Source organism: Typopeltis vanoorti, chromosome 3, assembly GCF_054136105.1.
Source record: "Typopeltis vanoorti isolate ZY-2024b chromosome 3, IOZ_Tvanoo_1.0, whole genome shotgun sequence".
NCBI lineage: Eukaryota > Metazoa > Arthropoda > Arachnida > Uropygi > Thelyphonidae > Typopeltis > Typopeltis vanoorti.
In genome coordinates, this window is record NC_143551.1 from 118,398,283 (window position 1) to 118,417,438 (window position 19,156).

The 19,156-nt window shown below is 35.9% G+C and overlaps 1 protein-coding gene across 5 annotated transcripts in view; it reads left to right on the plus strand.

The window, feature by feature from the left end:
- The window catches only part of LOC150108512 (hepatocyte growth factor receptor-like), a 186,795-nt gene that overhangs the window by 89,734 nt on the left and 77,905 nt on the right, over positions 1-19,156 (plus strand). For all 5 annotated transcript variants that reach the window (XM_090415937.1, XM_090415934.1, XM_090415933.1 and 2 more), the window contains exons 5-8: positions 920-1,090; positions 6,334-6,485; positions 13,822-13,957; positions 14,190-14,326. In XM_090415937.1, coding sequence (XP_090272063.1) covers positions 920-1,090; positions 6,334-6,485; positions 13,822-13,957; positions 14,190-14,326 — 596 coding nt within the window. The remainder of the gene's footprint in view (positions 1-919; positions 1,091-6,333; positions 6,486-13,821; positions 13,958-14,189; positions 14,327-19,156) is intronic.

The following is a 19,156-nucleotide window of genomic DNA, read 5'->3' on the forward strand; positions in this document are numbered from 1 at the left end:
GATGGAAATTGTCCCATTAATGCAAGGATTCCCATTAACCACTTCTACATCAATATGGATGAAATATGTTGCTTCTCATACACTTTGTATCCATCATACATTTCAATGTAATAGAGTGGGAATTCCAATTTTAATAAACACTTTGCATCTGTGGTAACTTTGTGTATGCATGTCAAAGTTGCCAGGTCGAAGGGACAACCAGGTTTTTTCCACATTTCTTAAAAATACCTGGTAATATGTCATCCATTTCATAGTCTTATTAACACGCAACCATTCAGCACTTCATACACTGCAGACTGTTTTTAACTTCTAGTTCCTCTAGTATTTCCTCCCTTTCAGGAATTGTTGTATGACATCATTCACAATAGTGTGATATATATACTGATAAAGTGCTCATTAATTTATCATCATCATCATAGCTTCTTCATATAGTTTACTAGTATGAATAAGAAGTATATATAGAAATATGGATATAATAGCAACTCTTCATAATAATATCAATCAAATGAAGATGAGATAGATCTCCTTAAAATACTTGAATAGTATTTTAAGTTGTAAACCCCAAATACTACTGCATCCAAAATTTATTATCAGCTTTATTATCATCTTTGAAATTCTGATAAGTTTTGCAAATGATAACAATCTTATGAAAATATAAATTTTTTGGGAGTTACTCAGTATTGTACTACATAAAAGATGCAAAGTCTCCATGGGAACCCATATATGTCTCTTTTATTTTGAAAAAAAAATGAAATTTTATTATTATTTTAGTTTGAAAAAAGTTTCAAAGGCAACTGTTTTATGTCTGCTTGGCACACATAATGCTGGATATTTATTATCCTTTCTTTTAATAACAAATGTTATTTGAGTTGAGTAAATTTATTGAAATTCAATGGTGGATTTTGATATAATTTTGCAGGTTGTAAAGTTTCCTATTGGCTCTTGTTCTCCATACACAGAGTGTAGCCAATGTTTAACAGCAGAAGATCCTTTGGATTGTGCTTGGTGTGGCTCATTTTGTGCTCATTATCATGAATGTCCCAATCCAAGTCAGTTATCAAGTAATATGTGTCCTCCTTATATTTATGAGGTAAAGGTTTTAATTATTTTTAAGTTGTCAGTTTTAAGTTGATAATAATGTAATAATTTTCATTTAATTATGGCTGTTATGTATTGCATATGCCATAATTTCTGGAATAAATTATAGTGTTATTTTTATTACTGATATTATCATCTTACAAGGAGTCAAAGATGGAGGATTCTTACTATCACATACAAAGCTTGCTGAATGGTGCCTTAAACTCATTTACTATTTCAACATTCACTACGCCTCAAGATTCTCAAGTAACATAGTTCACTCACTAATCACTCTCCTAGCAAAAAAACCTTCTTATTTTTCTGGTCACATCCTCCTTTATACAACTCTCTCTTTCCATTCTTTGAAAAAATCTCTTCGACAACACCCTGGTTGTCGAAAAGATTTATATGTAATAGAACCTTACCAAAATCATATTTCTTCAGTCTTTCCTTATACTTGGCATTCTAGAGACCAGATACTACTTCAGTCAATCTTCTCTGTACACTTTCCAAATTTTCCATATTCCCTTGAAAACCAAGTGACCAAATCTGTGCACAGTAATCCATATGCATGATTTCAGATTCTTTTCTACTATCATATCCATAGCTCCTTTGAGATATCCCTCCCCAATTGTTTACTCTGCATCCATTCTTGACTTCCAGATTTCAAAATCTTACACTTTGCGACATTGAACTGGTAGCACTGCTTGCTTTCTTCTCAGCTACTCAAATCCATCTGTAAGGCAGCATGTGCTCCACTCCCCTCATAGATCACCTTAACTTTTCACTATCTGCAAACAACTGCATATGTCCTATTTTTGTCACAGTATCATTGACATTTAATCTGAATAGTAATGGTCCTAAAGCTGATCCATGTGGAGATCCACTGTCTGAGAAACTGCTCCACTATACTGATATGTATCACTAGTGCTGTTTTTTTTGGGATGGTACACAACAGTGTGTGTGTGTGTGTGTGTGTGTGTGTACACCAACACCTTTATTAACAGTGACACGTGATGTATGATGTGTCTTTTTAATTTAAACTTTTCCTGCTAGCAAAGAATGCATACCAGCGCCTATTGTTTGACTAAAAAACTGCTGTGTATCACACAGCCAATCTGCTATCCCACTTGCTAACATGTTATATAATTCTGTCCATCCTGGTTTAATTACTAACTTGTCATATGGAAATCTATCCAAGGTTTTTGCAAAATGTGAAATATACAAGGAGTACCCCAGAATAATTGGAATCTAAACTTGACATGCATGCATTTTCTGGTTACAGATGATGCTAGGCATTGTGAGCATGCGTTTTTTTTTTGTGCCAGTCTGGCAAGTGACATCATTCCGTGTGAACTGGTTCATTGTTTTAGCTACCTTTTTTTTGTTAGTGCTTACAAGCAAGTTTGGCGAGTTTTTTGATGGCTGACCACAAGGAACAGAGAGTGGGCAAGAAATTTTGTTTTCTTTGGGGCAAAACTGGCTGAAACTATTGTTATGCTTTTGCAAGCCTTTAACAATGATACTTTAGGTAAAACAACAGGTTGAGTGGTTGTCCTGTTTCAAAAATGGAGACATGTCGGTTGAGGACCAACCACAATCTGGCCAACCTTCAACAAGCAGAAATATAATTTATTGGCATCTTTAATTTATGATATAACCAAGTGAAAAAACTTTCAAAGATCTTTCTCTAATCCAGAGTATTTTAGTAATAATGTGTGATACTTTTTGATTACTTGTATATGGAAACATGACTTCTGCATTACTCTTCAACCTTGGTATCACTTCTGGGTCTGGCTCCCACTGATGAGACCTCAGTAAAGGTCAAAACCAATCGGTAGTGGCCCCCTCCCATAATGCATAGCATTATACGTGTCTGTAAGGATATGTATATTGCATTATTGGATACTAAGGCAATTAATGTGAAGTTATTAGCCTCTGTATACAAGTAGCCCAGTCATGGTGTTACTTTACGTGCACATTTTTATTTGCTTGCAATGGATAAAGGATTAAACCAAGAATGTAATTTCTTGGCATCTTTAATTTATAATATAACCAAGTGAAAAACTTTCAAACATATTATATTATATACACTGTGGTGAACATAAAAGAACATATGACTAGCTTGTTGTCATATAAAGGATATTAAACTGCCTATAATATTATACAAATTCATTTCAAATCAATCAAATAACCAGGAGAGCAGTTATCATAGATATACCATGAAGTATATAATTTATAGTAGTATAACTATACAATTATGATTTTCGATTCTAACTTCATCAATCTTTGAAAGACCTGTTGAGGGCTTGCATTGAGCCTGCCAAGATCTTGGATCTCTCCCTTTTCCCCACCTGCATTGCTAGTTTCACAGTAGTTACAGCATTAATTCATGTGGTAGTTATTATTATCATCATCCATGGAGGAGTCTGAAAATCATTATGGGAGGATCTACAACAAAAGTTATTCATGCAAAACCTATTCTTAAACTCACTCATTGCCAAAGCACTCAGGACTAACTCTGCAATCCATTCCAGTCATTCACCAATCTCCAAGAGCAAAAATTCTAGTCATCGTATTTTTACGAACTGCACTCCCCATTTGTCATATACTAAAAAAATTCTTTTGTGTCAGTCTTATAGAATTTCTCTTTAGTAACTTATAAGTTTCTATCATGTCTCCTCTTTTTCACCTGTGAACTGAACCTTGCAACCCATACATTTTCACTCTATATGCATAGGAAGCATTCCATAAGCCTATCACTATCTTGGTCACTCATCTCTGAATCACCTCCAGATCCCTATAATTAATTTTCTGGAGTTCAGTACTGTAAAAGTAATACACAATGTAATTTTTTCACCTTGAAGTACATTACCTTATACTTCTAACTCTGACCAACCATTATCTTTTGCCCACACTGCCAATTTCTTTAAATCATCCTGCAGGATCTCTACATTGCCTTTATTAACTATTGCCCTCCCAGTTTTATATCATCATCAACAAACAACTGAATGTTTCCTCACATTATTTCCTATATCATTAACAGGGCCGTCACCGGATTAGATCATGCCCTGGGACAAACAATTAAATATCTCTCCTGATGTGTTATAAGACAAAAATATAAGAAAATCTCCAATTGCTATTTTGTTTTTATTACAAGAGAAACATTAATGCTTTCTGTCTGGATGCACACTCTGTGTGATGGTAGATGGCTCCCTATCCTCTTTCACCATTCAATTAATGCTGGGGCTCCACAAGGTTCTGTCCTCTCACCAACTCTCTTCCTGCTAAATATCAACTACTTACTTCAGTTGACCTCCAACTCAATACACAGTTTTGCAGATGACAGCACACTACACTCCTCGCTTTCATTTGATAAACCTTACCCTTCACAACTCACCTCAACCTACAGAACATCGACCACCACCCTCAATTCTGATCTCCAAGCCATACTACAATGGGGTTCGGATAACCTCATCAATTTCAATGCTAATAAAACCCACTTCTGTCCTATTTCCCATAAAAAAGAAACATTTTTTCCCAGTATCCTTTTTGACGATACCCAAATTTCCAGACAGTTTGAGATCTCTCTCTCTCTCCTTGGAATTACCCTCACATCAAACCTCTCCTGACATAAGCACATCACATCCATTGCATCCTCAGCTTCAAAAAAACTAGGATTTCTCTTTCGCTCAAGATGTTACTTCACCCCTGAACAGATTTTAACATTATACAAATCACAAATCTGCCCAGCTATTGAATACTGCTCCCACATATGGGGTAGGGCCCCTAAAAGCTCTCTCAAAATGCTTGACTCAATGCAAAGGAGAGCAATTAGACTTATTAATGACCCATCTCTTACCATCTTTCTTCTCCCACTTTCGCACAGACATTTGGTTTCTGCAGTATGTATATTCTACAAATATTTCCAGGAAATGCTCATCTGAAATAACATCAATAATTCCTCCACTCAGTACTAAGCTCGTTGAAACATGTGCAACTGCTGCTCAACATCCCTTCACAGTACACCTAGAAAGAAAGAAACAAACAGAACAAGTTTCTTTTCCTCCTCCTTCATCCCTGCAACTGCTGCACTGTGGGACAATCTCCCACCTGCTGTGTTTCCCAAGGAATACAACTTACAGTCATTTCAATCAAATTTAAACAAGTTCCTTTTCCAACCCACTACCCATACACAGTACTGATGTACTATAGGTTGATGTCATCCAACCTCTTGTGTAATGGGCACAACATAAAAAAAAAACGATTACATAATAATATTAATTAAATGTTTGCTCTACGGGGATATCGCACAATAAAACTGTTTATAAGCTCTTCTAAATTTAAAGTATGGGCTATGTCCGCCTTTATTGAAATAGTTGTTAGACCAACCAATCTTTCTTGGGTCATTGCCATTCACAAATAATTTTGAATCAGTTTAAGCTTGGAAAAGTTTCTTTCCGCGGTTGCTATACTAACAGGAATTGTTAGTATAGCAACGTAGCGACGGTGCCTACCACAATTTGGCTGAACGAGTGTCCTTATTAGGCTGTGCCATGAGGCAGACTGCCTCTATGCTACACCCTGTCGATGGTACTGATCATTAATATTTAGGCACCTTTATTCTCCTGGATTTTGTTTCACCATATACTACTCTCTGGTGTCTATCTGTCTCTCTGCCAGCAATCCTCCATGGCATTCCTGCTGCCAGCTTCATATCCATTCCCTTTTGTTCCAACTTATATAACAATTTTTTGTGTGATAATCTATCAGATACCTTTACAAAGTCCACCAGTATCATACAGTCATTTATTTTATTCATCTCAGCTTCAACTTGATTACAAAAAGTGAGTAAATTCTTAGGCAGAACCTACTTTTCACAAAGCTGTGCTGCCTCTCATAGAATGTCATATTTCTTTCCACCCATTCCTGATTTCTGCCTTTAACTAACTTTTTCATTACTTGAACTACCACTCCAGAGGATTTATCAGTTTGTAATTGCTATTTCTACCTTGGAGCCTCCTTTATGTAAAGAATTATCATTTTGGCACTGATTTTTTGAGGTGTATTTTATCAGCCATAACAGATGATGTCTTTTTTTTTTTTCATCCTTTTCAGTTCATAGTACTTAGTTAACTAGAAAGAGAAAACTTTTATATTTGGATATGCATGACATATGTTATTATTTACAAATAATATTCAAAAATAATTTCAAAAATTATTTTAAATAAAAACAAGTATTCTTTAAAATTTCAGATATCACCAAGGGAAGGACCTCATTATGGTGGTACTATCCTCACAATCACTGGAGACAACCTTGGCAGTTCTCAAAGTGGAGAACATTCTGCTAGCATTAATGTGACTGTTGCTAATGTACCTTGTGCAATTATTACATGGGAATTTAAGATGTAAGTAATATTTTGTTATTTCTCAGAGTAAGGTTTGTTGATTTCAATAGGATCATTCTTATTTCTCATAAGGAACTGTATAAGTATTTTTATCCATGTTTTCAGCAGGCTGCCAGCCTGGTTGGCTGAGTGTGTTAGTGTATCTGTTCTCCACCCAAAAGGCTGTGGGTTCGAATCCCGCCATTGGCATGAATGTTTGTGACGGGCGGTAAATGGCATTAGTGTTGTTGATGGATTGAGTGGTGGAGACAGAGAGAGAGAGAGAGAGAGATGTAGAGTAGGTGTCCTCCCTCGATGAGTCTTTAGACTCCCTGGAGGTGTCATGTAATAATAATAATAATAATATATTTAGGTAGATAGAAGTGTTCCTTACTTGAACACATCTCACCAATGCTTTTTGTGTCTTGTCTATTAACCATTCTCTCTATCTATCTGTGTATATTTTTTTTTTTCTTGCTCCTTAAAGTATAAATAACTATATGTAGCTGATGACCTTACATCAACTACTACATCTTTTGTAATTGCTTTAGCTGGAATAATTTATCTACAATGCAAAAAAAAAAAAAAAAACAGACCAAGAGTAAAATCAGTGAAGCTAATCACACTGCTTATAATAGTTGTTTTAAAGGTGGAATGTATTTTTACAAACTATAAAATTCCAAAGGAACTTTTAAAATGTGTAGCCATGTGCCAGAAAAACAGTTTTAAAAAGTACCCATATTTGTAGATAGATTTAGTTACCTGAAATATGGGTGAATGAAGAAATGCTGAAGAAGAATATCCAAAACTGAAAACAAGCAAAATAATATTAGGATATGAAATGCTGTCTGGATATGCAATGTGTATGATAACTTATATATACAGAGTCTGTCAAAAAAATGTATATGTTACCAGCAAAGTGTGAAAACCAGCATTCTATAGGTGTCCTCCCTCGATGAGTCTTTAGACTCCCTGGAGGTGTCATGTAATAATAATAATAATAATAATAATATATTTAGGTAGATAGAAGTGTTCCTTACTTGAACACATCTCACCAATGCTTTTTGTGTCTTGTCTATTAACCATTCTCTCTATCTATCTGTGTATATTTTTTTTTCTTCTTGCTCCTTAAAGTATAAATAACTATATGTAGCTGATGACCTTACATCAACTACTACATCTTTTGTAATTGCTTTAGCTGGAATAATTTATCTACAATGCAAAAAAAAAAAAAAAAAAACAGACCAAGAGTAAAATCAGTGAAGCTAATCACACTGCTTATAATAGTTGTTTTAAAGGTGGAATGTATTTTTACAAACTATAAAATTCCAAAGGAACTTTTAAAATGTGTAGCCATGCGCCAGAAAAACAATGTATATGTTACCAGCAAAGTGTGAAAACCAGCATTCTATAGAATGCCGAAAGTGGGATGTCAAAGTATGAAACGGTTAGATTTTCACACACTTCCTAGGAATTCTATAGAATGCCAAAAGGCAAATCGACAAAGTATAAAATACTCCCGGCAGTGACTTTTAATGTTGCAAGGCAATTGACGTGACTTTAGATGCTCGTCTCAAACAGAGAGCCAGAGCACTTCCTAACCTAACCTAACCAGAAATGGTAGGTTATTACGGTTAGGTTATATTCGAGAACAAGATGCTACGACGTATCTATGGAGGGGGTCATGGCAGACGGAGTCTGGAGGAGGCGGTCCAATGCTGCCATACACGCTTTATACAACTCGGTAGACGTCTTGATGGAGCTGCGAGCCCGGCGTCTTTAGTGGCTGGTGCACCTGTACTGTATGGACCCCGAAAGGATTGTGAGACAAGTGTGGGAGGCCCGGCCCCGATCAGGGAGGCTGCCAGGGAGACTGAGAAGGAAATGGGTGGATCAGGAGAAGGAAGACCTGCAGGCTGTCGGGCTGGAGCCCAGAACGTGGCGGACAGTCACAGAGGACCGTGCCCAGTGGCAACATGCAGTGCTTGAGGCCAAAAGTCTCCCCGGGCTGATAGCACCTGGCTAATATAATATATAGGTTAGGTTCATGCCACCTGTGGACATGAGAGTAAAGACGATGGAAATGAGAAAATAGAAGGTTATGCTGTTAATATTTTGTGTACTCTTTGCTTCAATATTGAGAACGCTGTCGAAGGTAAAATTCGATCTAAATTGAATCTGGAAATACAGGTCGAATAAATGAAAATGGATTCCAACAATAAATTTCCTCCTGCACCTCTGGGGGCCACTGTGCAAGTTCCTATCCCAGACGTCGACAAGGGATGGGATGACACGCAATCTGCTGGCAGTTATGAGTGTGACAGACGATGGTGTTTACCGACTTGGAACTGCTGAAGGAATTTTAAACCAACTCTATGTCAGATCACAATTCACTTTATGTCCCAAGGACTTACTGAGAGTTGGAGACATTCCTTTATGACCATTAAATAGCTCTCCGGTCAGCCGCTTCCGCTCTGTCCACTGGTAGTGGCCAAGGTTTCGTGAGGTGTACTTGCAAGACCAAGTGCCGAAATTTGAAGTGCTTTTGTATAAAAAAAAAAGGCAGTTAAGTCAATTCAAAATGTCATTCCAGTCTACCTTGTAGCAACAAGTAGTTCAGCACTGGTCTTTTTCTCTTTCTATAGAAAAATCCGGTATCTTACATTTTGTACTTCTTACATTTTCACATGCATCTTTTCAATAAAAGCCTTTTTCATACTTTGCCGAAATAGTATTTGTCATTCTATATAATGCCTAGGGAAAGTATGTAAAATATTTAAAACAGACATTTCAATACTTTGCCTAAAAACGTCACGCATTCTATAGAATGCCTGCTTTTCACACTTTGCCGGTAACATATACACACTTCAGCAAAAGAAAAACCTGTATAAAACTTGTAATACTAAATTTATACAGACATGAAAGAATGAATACAAGTTACCTTTTGACTTCTACAATGACATGAGGTGCTCAAAATGGTTACCATTAACATCCAGACACTTATTATTACAGCAAACTACTGCTTGGGCAATGTTGGCCAAAGTGTCCAGTGGGATCGCTGTGCATGCCATTTCAATTTCTTTCCAAAAGGCCACCAGTGTAGCTGGTTTTCTATGACACACACACACTACATCCTTTAGAGTCCCCCCCCCCCCAAGGTGTTAAATCAGGAGGACATGGGGGGGACTCAATTGCACCTCTTCGTCCTATCCATTGTCCCGGCAAACTCTCATTAAGGTAAGCCCTCACATCTTGATGGTAGTGTGGTGGTGGCATGCCATCTTGTTTGAAGAGAAAGTGATCATTCCCATAAAGTGCATGAACGGCAGGTAAAATGGATGTGTGTAGCATGTCTAGGTGCACTTGACCAATAACAGCACCTTTAAAGAAGAATGGTTCTATTAAACCCCCTAGATGAAATCCACACTAGACATTGAGCCCCAGTAAATTGACTGCCTTGTCCACATGAACGCCTGGATTTTCTTGAGTCCAGTAAACACAATTATGCTGATTCACTGTTCCATTAAGCTTAAATAGTGCTTCATCAGACCAAACATTCGTCCATGATATTTTGTTCCATTGATATACATTGTCCTAAGTATATGTAATGATCTAATTGTTTAATTAACTGTCTTCCTCACAAACTCCTCATCTACCATGTGTTGAAACCACTCACAATACTGCATTCTTCAATCAGGATCGTGTTCATTTATTACATGTAATAATCTTGGGATGTAAACTTTCCATTTAGCTGCTTTAAGAATGCACCATATACTTGCACTTCTAACTCCTGTTTCACATCACATGCTCATTATATGATAGATTTCTGTGGCAAATGTGTAAACTGTTTCGACACTATAGCCAAGAAAGCAGGACTTGTTGCTGTGCGAGGCCTCCTGGATCTTCCCTTCTGCACATCACACATGGTACCATGGATAACTTATCATGAATATGTGCAATTGTCAGGTGTATTGGAGGTTGTTGCAAACTCAAGCCTCCATTGTCGTTGAACTTCAACAACATTCTCAAATTTGAAATACCAAATAGTATTACAAGGAATGAGACCACTTTAAAATGGGCTTGCATTCCTTGAACAACAATCATGCCTCGACCATTTTGTTGACTGTCCTACTAGTCACATGCTGGTGCTAATATTCATGGGAGTAATGACAACTTTTGAGAGAACATCATACTACATATTGCTACCATAATTCAATCCAACTTTGAAAAAAAGTCATTGATAACATCTGTCAAAGTGTGTAAATTTTTTTGATGGACCCTGTATGTGTGTATATATATAGAGAGAGATCATCATCATCAGCCATTGTCGATCCACTGCTGGATGAAGGCATTTCCAAGATTACTCCAAAACTCTGTCTATGGCTCCTTTTCCATGTCACTCCTGCAAATCTGATGATATCATCAATCCACCGTGATTTAGGTCAGCATTGTGGTCATGTTTCCTCTCATGGAATCCAATCCAGTACTTCTTTTGTCCATCGTTGATCTTGTCTTCGAGCATATGCCCAGCCCATTGCCACTTTAGTGGCAATGGGCATGTGCTGGGCATATGCTGGGTTGGGCATATGCTCGAATGTATAATTTATGTATTCCTTTTGTGATCCATCTTGTGATACCAAGCATACTTCTTTTTATACTAAATTGTGTTGTTCTTAATTTTTGAGTTTCCTTTGCATTCAGTGGCCATGTTTCACAGCCATATGTCAGTGTAGGAAGAATACACTGGTTAAAAACTTTTCTCTTCAGGCATAATGGTAGTTGGCTTTTGAAAATTGAATGTAATTTTTCAAATGCCTTCCACCCAAGCATTGTGTGTCTTTTAATTTCGCCCATGATATTTTGTTCCATTGATATGTTGTCCTAAGTATATGTAATGATCTAATTGTTTAATTTCCTCATTATTGATTTTTATTATTTCTGGTTGGACATAGCTATTGAACATAACTTGGGTCTTCTTTAGGTTTATCTCTAGGCCTGCTGTTTTTCTAGCAATTTGGAGCTCATGGATACGAGTCTGTAATTCATGTGCAGCTGAAGTAAAGATAACTATGTCATCTGCAAAGTGTAAATAGCTTAAATATCTTCCATTTATCTTCAGACCTATCCCTTCCCAATCAAGAAGTTTGAATATTTCTTCTAGGCATGCTGTGAATAATTTTGGCGATATTGTGTCACCCTGTCTTATACCTCTCTGTATTCCCACAATAGAGATGTTTCCATTGAAATGAATTGCTGCTGTAGCATTGGTGTATGCTGATTTGATGGTCTGGCTCCTCCACTTGTTGGTTTCACAATGCTTTAAGTATTGCACAAGTTTTAAGTGAATCAAAGGCTTTTTCATAGTCAATAAAACCAAGGCATAGTGGTAATTGATATTCATTACACTGTTCAATAATCTGCTATACAACTTGAATATGTACTAAAGCAACTTCGAGAGCCTGCCTGCTCTTTTGGTTGTACTAGGTCTAGAGTCGCACAAAGCCTATGAGCTAAGACATATATATATATAAGTGAATATATACACCAACCATTGAATTAAAAACTTTTATTTAATACCGTGTTGGACTGACTCTCTTTAATTTCTGCACATAGTTCAGTAAGATTTGGGGGAAACAGCCTTTATTAAATTATTATTATTATTATATGGTATCTGCATGGAGTCCAGAAACTCATTGTGGAAGACCCAATTAACTACCTCATAAAACCTATCATACCCCTCCTTAAACTCATTCACTGTTAGGGAACTCACAACTAATTCTGGCAATCCATTCTGCTCTCCACATAAAAAAAATCTGGTCCACACACCCCCACTAACCATACTCTTACACAACTTTCACGGTTGGCCTCTAGTTCTCTGATTATTTGTCATATATGGGAAAAATTTCCTTGCATCAATTTTATAAAACTCCTTTAATAACTTAAAAGTTTCTGTCCTGTTTTCTGCCTATCAACTAAACTTTGTAACCCACAAACAACTTATCCTCATAGGGAGCATTCCACAGAACTGTCACCAGCTTAGTCACTCATCTTTGAATCTTCTCTACCACCTCCTGGTCTCCAAAAAACCCAGGTGACCAAATCTGTGCACAGTAGTCATGATATGGCAGATCATGGCCTTATAAAAGGGGATAATAATTTCTCCATCTTTACTTTTTAATGTGCTTTTCAATATCGAAGTAATCCTTCGTGCTACTTTATTAACTTTTACAATATGACCTCTGAACTTCAACTCTCTGTCCATCATTATCCCCAAGTCCCTATCCTCATCAGTTTCCTGCAATCCAGTACCATCAGTATGATACACCATATGCAACTTTTTTAACCCAAAGTGCATAACCTTATATTTTGCAACATTAAATTGACAATCATTATTCTTTGCCCACAGTACTAATTTATTTAAACCATCCTGCAGGATTGCTGGATATCTACATCACCTTTGTCAACTATTGCTTTTCCCAGTTTTGCATCATCATCAGCAAACATCTAAATATCCCCTCTTAAATCTTTCTCTATTTCATTGATATAAAAATTAAAGAGTAGTGGTCCTAGTACCAAACCCTGAGTTACTCTATTAGTCACCCTCATTCTCCTAGATTACACTCTACCATACTACTTTTTGGTGTCTGTCTGTCAGCCCCATCTTCCCCCACCATTCATGCTGCTAGGCTTCATATCCATTCCCATTTGCTCCAGCTTTTGTAATAGTTTTCCATGTGGTATTCTGTCCAATGCCTTTGCAAAGTCCAGCAATATCATGGTGTAGCCATCTTTATCCAATTCCACTGTCACTTTATTATAAAATGTGAATATAAAATTACTAAGACAGGACCTATCCTTTTCACTATCCCTAAAGCAACTTATATTATTTTTTCTCCAACATTAAAGGGTACTAAAATAGGATGTTAGTTCTTTTCTTATGTCTGTTATAATTTTGAACTGTTCCCATTAATAATTGATTGTGCTTATAGTGTTGACAAATTGTTTGTATAATCTGAAGGTGCTGCTAATATTTCACTGGATTTCTAACTGGTTAGAAATCCAGTGAAATATTAGCAGCTAATAAATAAATATTTCCTTTGTTCCTTTCATGTTATGAATTAAACATTAATGAATAACTGCCAACAGTGAAGCTTATCCACCAGTTTATCATTTTTCTTTCTTTCATTATTCTGAAAATTTTCCAATCTTCTCCTGAAAGAAAAACACGATCTTTTGTCAGCATTCTTTATTATTTTTATCCAGTAAATTAAAATTGTGTAAAGTAGATCTAAAACATAAGTTTTATATTCAACAATGAATAAATTACTGAAATATGTATTTGTACACTGTCTTTTAGGGTACAGTGCAGAACTGGTGCAGTGACTAAACCACAAACTGGATATGTGGTAGTTAATATTGTAGATCATTCTTGGACATCAACAGTATTTAATATAAATGGTAGTGCTAGATCTCCTCAAACCTTTATGTATCAGGTAAATTAAACTAAACTATTTTAACTTTTACTTATGATATTACTTTCATTATAATTTCTGATCCTTGTCAATCAAGTATGAAATTCAATTTAAAGTGGATGTTTTAAATGGAATTTAAAAGAGGAAAAAATTATTTTCTTTATTATAATTTTTAGATTTTTATTGATTTTGCATTAACTAAAATTCTTTCAGACTTCATATTGCTATTCTAATTGTTATTTTTTATTTCCAGGTGGCTAAATTAAATTATACATATCCTTTATATGGTCCATATGCAGGAGGCACTCATGTATCACTGTATGGAATTAACTTGCATATAGGTCTGATTCATAGTGTTACAGTAGTAGGAATTCCGTGTCAAGACCTTAAGTAAGTATCACTGTAATATTAATGTAATACTGATACTCAACCTAATTTTTACTAAGACAGAATGATCAATCCAGTTGCTGCTAACTGTGTATGTTCTCTGGCTTATAAGGAGGGGTGATATGATTGAGACATTCAAATTACTGAAGGGTTTCTATAAGATTGATCCAGAAGATATTTTTGAAAATATGACTGGTGGTGGGAGGACTAGGGACCATGCATGGAAGCTGGGCAAGAGCGTGGTTGACAAGGGTGTTAGAGCTAGGTTTTTTACTTGGAGAGTGGTGAATGAGTGGAATAAGCTTCCAGAGTCTGTTGTGGGTGCTACGACCGTGAATGAGTTCAAGGCAAGGTATGATAGATACTGTATCAATGTTGAAGTTGTTCTTGACATGATGTTAGGGCCTCCCTCGATGAGTCTGTCGACTCCTTGGAGTTGCCCAGAACAACAACAACAACAATAATAATAATAATCTGTTTATGCTTTTGACAGGAAATATCCTGCATCCCCGTGCTCGACGGGCTAACTCGGTTTCAGCTGAAAAGTCCTTATACACTGAGAGACACAAACGTGTCTCTAACAGATGTAAAGCAGGTAAATTTCTTTCTGTTTTTTTCTACTCATGACAACTCGTGCGCCAAAATAATATCCTTACAATAGTAAATATAGAAAGAACTGGATAAAGCAAAACAGGATAAAAAATATGAGAGAGAGAGAGAAGACAGATATGACAGTGTATAAAAAATAGTAGTACGACCCCAGCTTTATCTTATTCCTGTCATAGAGTCATCACCATCAATTAACTGGGAAGAGTTGTTACAGCTACTATCTGAAGAATGTTGCGTGTGTTTTAAGTGCTTATATTAGAAGTTTATAACGGTGGGAGGCTTCTAAAACCGGTGTATATGTTGCGTGGGTTAGTTATATGAGTAACCAGAGCATAATCAGATTTCCAGAAGTTGGCATGGACTAGCGAAATAGATAGTAGATGATAGCATTTTAGAAGGGGAAAGATGCCATCAAGCAACAGACTGCAAATAGACCACTCTTGACTAAAGTTAAATTAAGCTTGCTGCGCTTGCACTTTTTTCTTCTTTCTTTTTTATATTGCATGTACATCTTCTTATTATTATTATTAACTTATCGTTTTTATTCCATTTCATGTAGGAAGTAGATCTAAATAGCTCAACTTGAAAACTGAGCAATAAAGAAAAGCAAAGAAATCATTAACTATAAAAATAAACACTAAAAAGTATTTTATGACGAACGATGATGAATTTCGATTTTCAGGAGTCGAGAACCCTATAAAGCAGTGGTTCTTAACCTGGGGTGTGAGAGAGTTTCTAAATTTGCAATGGAAACTACCCGTGAGAAACTAGCGAACGCTACTTCGACTTTTGGGACCCCCACTCCTACCCTCTCTACCTTTGCTTCAGTGCATCACACTTACCAGCACATGCAGGACAATAAGAAACTAGTTGATACGTGCATGTGTTCGCATACTCTGAGTACGAACGTTAACGAGGTGGTTTGATGCAGAAACGAATACTAATTTTCTTTGATTTACCAACATTAATCAGTGACTAAAGTCCATACCGGATATGATCAATTGATTACATAAAGGTTTTCTGCAAGTTTTGAAAAATTATAATTATTATTTTATTGATTGTAGTAACCCTCGTTATGTCGAAAAAGATGCTACGCGACGACCACAATGCATTTGATGTTGCAAAATATTTTCAAACTCCAATCTTAAACCGTCAAAGTTGTTAGAGCATTTCAACAATCAGCATGGTGGTGAATCTTCAGGCCATAATCTTAACATCTTGAAGTCTAAGAAGGCATGATTTGATACCAGCGGTACTATCACAAAATTTGACATTGCAGCAGTTCAAAAGCCCTTGTTAGAAGCTTCTTATCAAGTAGCATATCTGTGTGCTAAGAAAAGAAAAGGTCATACAATAGCTGAGGAATTGGTAAAATCACGTACACTTGAAATTGCAAAAATTGTATTGGTTCTGAAGCACAAAGGAAAATTCAGCAGATTCAGTTATCGAACGATGTGATTCGATCGTGCATTCAAGATCTCAGTGTTCATATTTTCTCAGTGTTCATAGTAGTAGAAGATATCAAAGCCAGTCCTCTAAAAAGTGAGTAATCAACTGGACAAGTCAACTGATGTTGATAATCGCAGTCAGTTGTTGGTATTTGTGCGATACATTAAGGAAAAAGAAATGTTGGAAGAATTTTTATTTTATGAGCCACTGGAATTGACGACAAAAGGGATTGATATTTTCAATCATATTAAAAACTTTTTTTTGAAACATCAAATACCCATGAATGTGGTAGGCTCAATTTGCACTGATGGTGCCCCTGCAATGTTGGGCAAAAATTCTGGATTTTTTCATACATCAAGACAGAAATACTTCAAGTTACAATAATGCATTGCATGCTGCACCGTCATGCACTTTATTGAAAGCTTTGCCAGAGAATTTAAAACAACACTTAACTACTGCAGTAAATGTAGTAAAGTATATCCGAAGATGAGCGCTTAATCATCGTATCTTTCGTGCTTTGTGCAAAGAATCGGTGCTGTTCATACTGTGCTTCTTTATCACACTGAAGTAGTGTGGCTCTCCTAGGGCCACATGCTAAGCAGGGTTTTTGAATTGCGTGAGGAAATTATACAGTTTCTTACTAACGAAAATTGTGATTTAGTTAAAGCTTTTGAAAAAAGAGAAGCAATACTTCGACTAGCCTATTTAGCAGATATATTTAGCCACCTGAATGAATTAAACACATCAATGCAAGGATTTGGTAAGAACATAATAACAGCTAGTGAAAAATTATCTTCATTTATTGAAAAACTAAAAATTTGGAAACGTCGAGTTGAAAATGGGAATTTTGCAAACTTTCCTTTGCTTGATTCAATCGTTCTGGAAAATGAGAAAATAATAATTATACCTGTAATTGCAATACACCTCCAACAATTGAGTGAATCATTTCATGGATACTTTACCACAGGAAATATTAGCAAAGTTCAGAGATGGATACTGGATCCATTTCTATTTGTCCCAGATTCGATGGACGACAGCTATTTAATAAAAGATGATCTTATTGAAATACGAGCCAATGCACTTATTCAAATGGAATTTGAAAAATTGGACTTAGAACAATTCTGGTGTACAGAGTACACCAGAATTGTTTCTTATCCAAGCTGGCAAAAGCAGCATTGCAGATGCTTTTACCATTTGCCACCACCACCTACCTGTGTGAAATGGGATTTTGATCACTTTTGTACATAAAAACAAAAGCCAGAAATCGCTTAAATGCAAGCGATGACTTACACATGGCTCTTTCAAAAAAGGAGCCTCGCTTCAAAAGTATTATTATGAATAAACAACAACAACAACATAGCCATTAAAAATTGAGATATTGTTTTGTATGTATATGTAAATGTATGTTTATTTTTCAATAAATAAATTATCTTGCAATAGATGGAATTTCCTAAATAAAGAAATAGAAACACATTTTTCAAAGGGATGCGAGAACTTATTTTTAGATTCAAGGGGGTACCGATCACTAAAAAGGTTAAGACCCACTGCTCTGAAGTATATATCAAATTTTGGCAATGCTTCAGAAGTTGAAGGAAAGATGTATACACAAACGTGGAGAAGCATAGTCTGAATTCAAATGAAAAATTGAAGAAGAAAAGGAAGAGAGAATGACATATGCGAATACACTAGTTAACTGTAATTTTTTTTAAAGAAATTGCATCAAAATGTTTGTGCATATTTAAACAAAAAAGGGGAATCGGTAAGATAAATCCTTATTTCTTTGTCTTGTGAGCTGAACACTTTTTATGTATACAGAAATATGTGAATGGTTTAATTTAGTAGAAAGAATTTACGTATTTGACTGACTGATATAAATGCAGTTATTCTTCTGTATATAACTCAAGAAATCAGTCTTACCACGGAGTGTGGTCATATAAAATTATATTATATTACCACACTTATATGCTAATCCATGCAATTGTGAAGGGGTTTTTTAACGGGCTTCTACCCATGAAGGGTTTATATAAACCTATAGTACATTTCTTTTATTATTTTTTTTTTTTACTCTTGATATGGGCCAGAAACTCTGCTCTAGAGAAAAAAAACATGCAAAATTTTCAAGGCACTTGTCTCGTCACAGTGTCTCACACAGCGCGATGAAATTCATCTCCCACCTAAAGACTATTAAATAACTATGCTCGCGGTGGATTCAAACCGCAGCTTATTGAGTGGACAGCAGATACGCTAACCACTCAGCCAACCAGGTTGACAGGGTTTACTTGAAATGTAAGATTTTTCAACTTTTTTAATTCATTTCAACTTAAAAAAATAAATTAATAGCCATTTCAAAACAATTTTTGGGACAATAAAAGCTGTGTAAAGTCAGTGATGATAATGATACTCACTTTCAGATGAGCGCAATACAATGTAAATGAAGAGCTAATTGTGTAACTTTGAATTAAGAAATAGAACTTTCATACTGAATCTCAATATCTTCATAATACAAAATGAAATTAAAAATTGAATAAAGATGCATCTATCCAATGGCCACATCGATCACCAGATATCTGGTTGTGCTTTCTTTTGGCTGCCAAACTATGGATAATCCCGAATTAAAATCTCTATTCCATGCTTGAAGGCACATTGGTCTCTTCAGCTTAAAGGTGGGAAAATGACATCCTTTATTTGTGCCTATGCCAGTGGTTCTTAACAGGTGTTCCCCCGGAACATTTGTATTCCGCAAACTGGTTACAAGTGTTCTGCCGGTGAAGGATG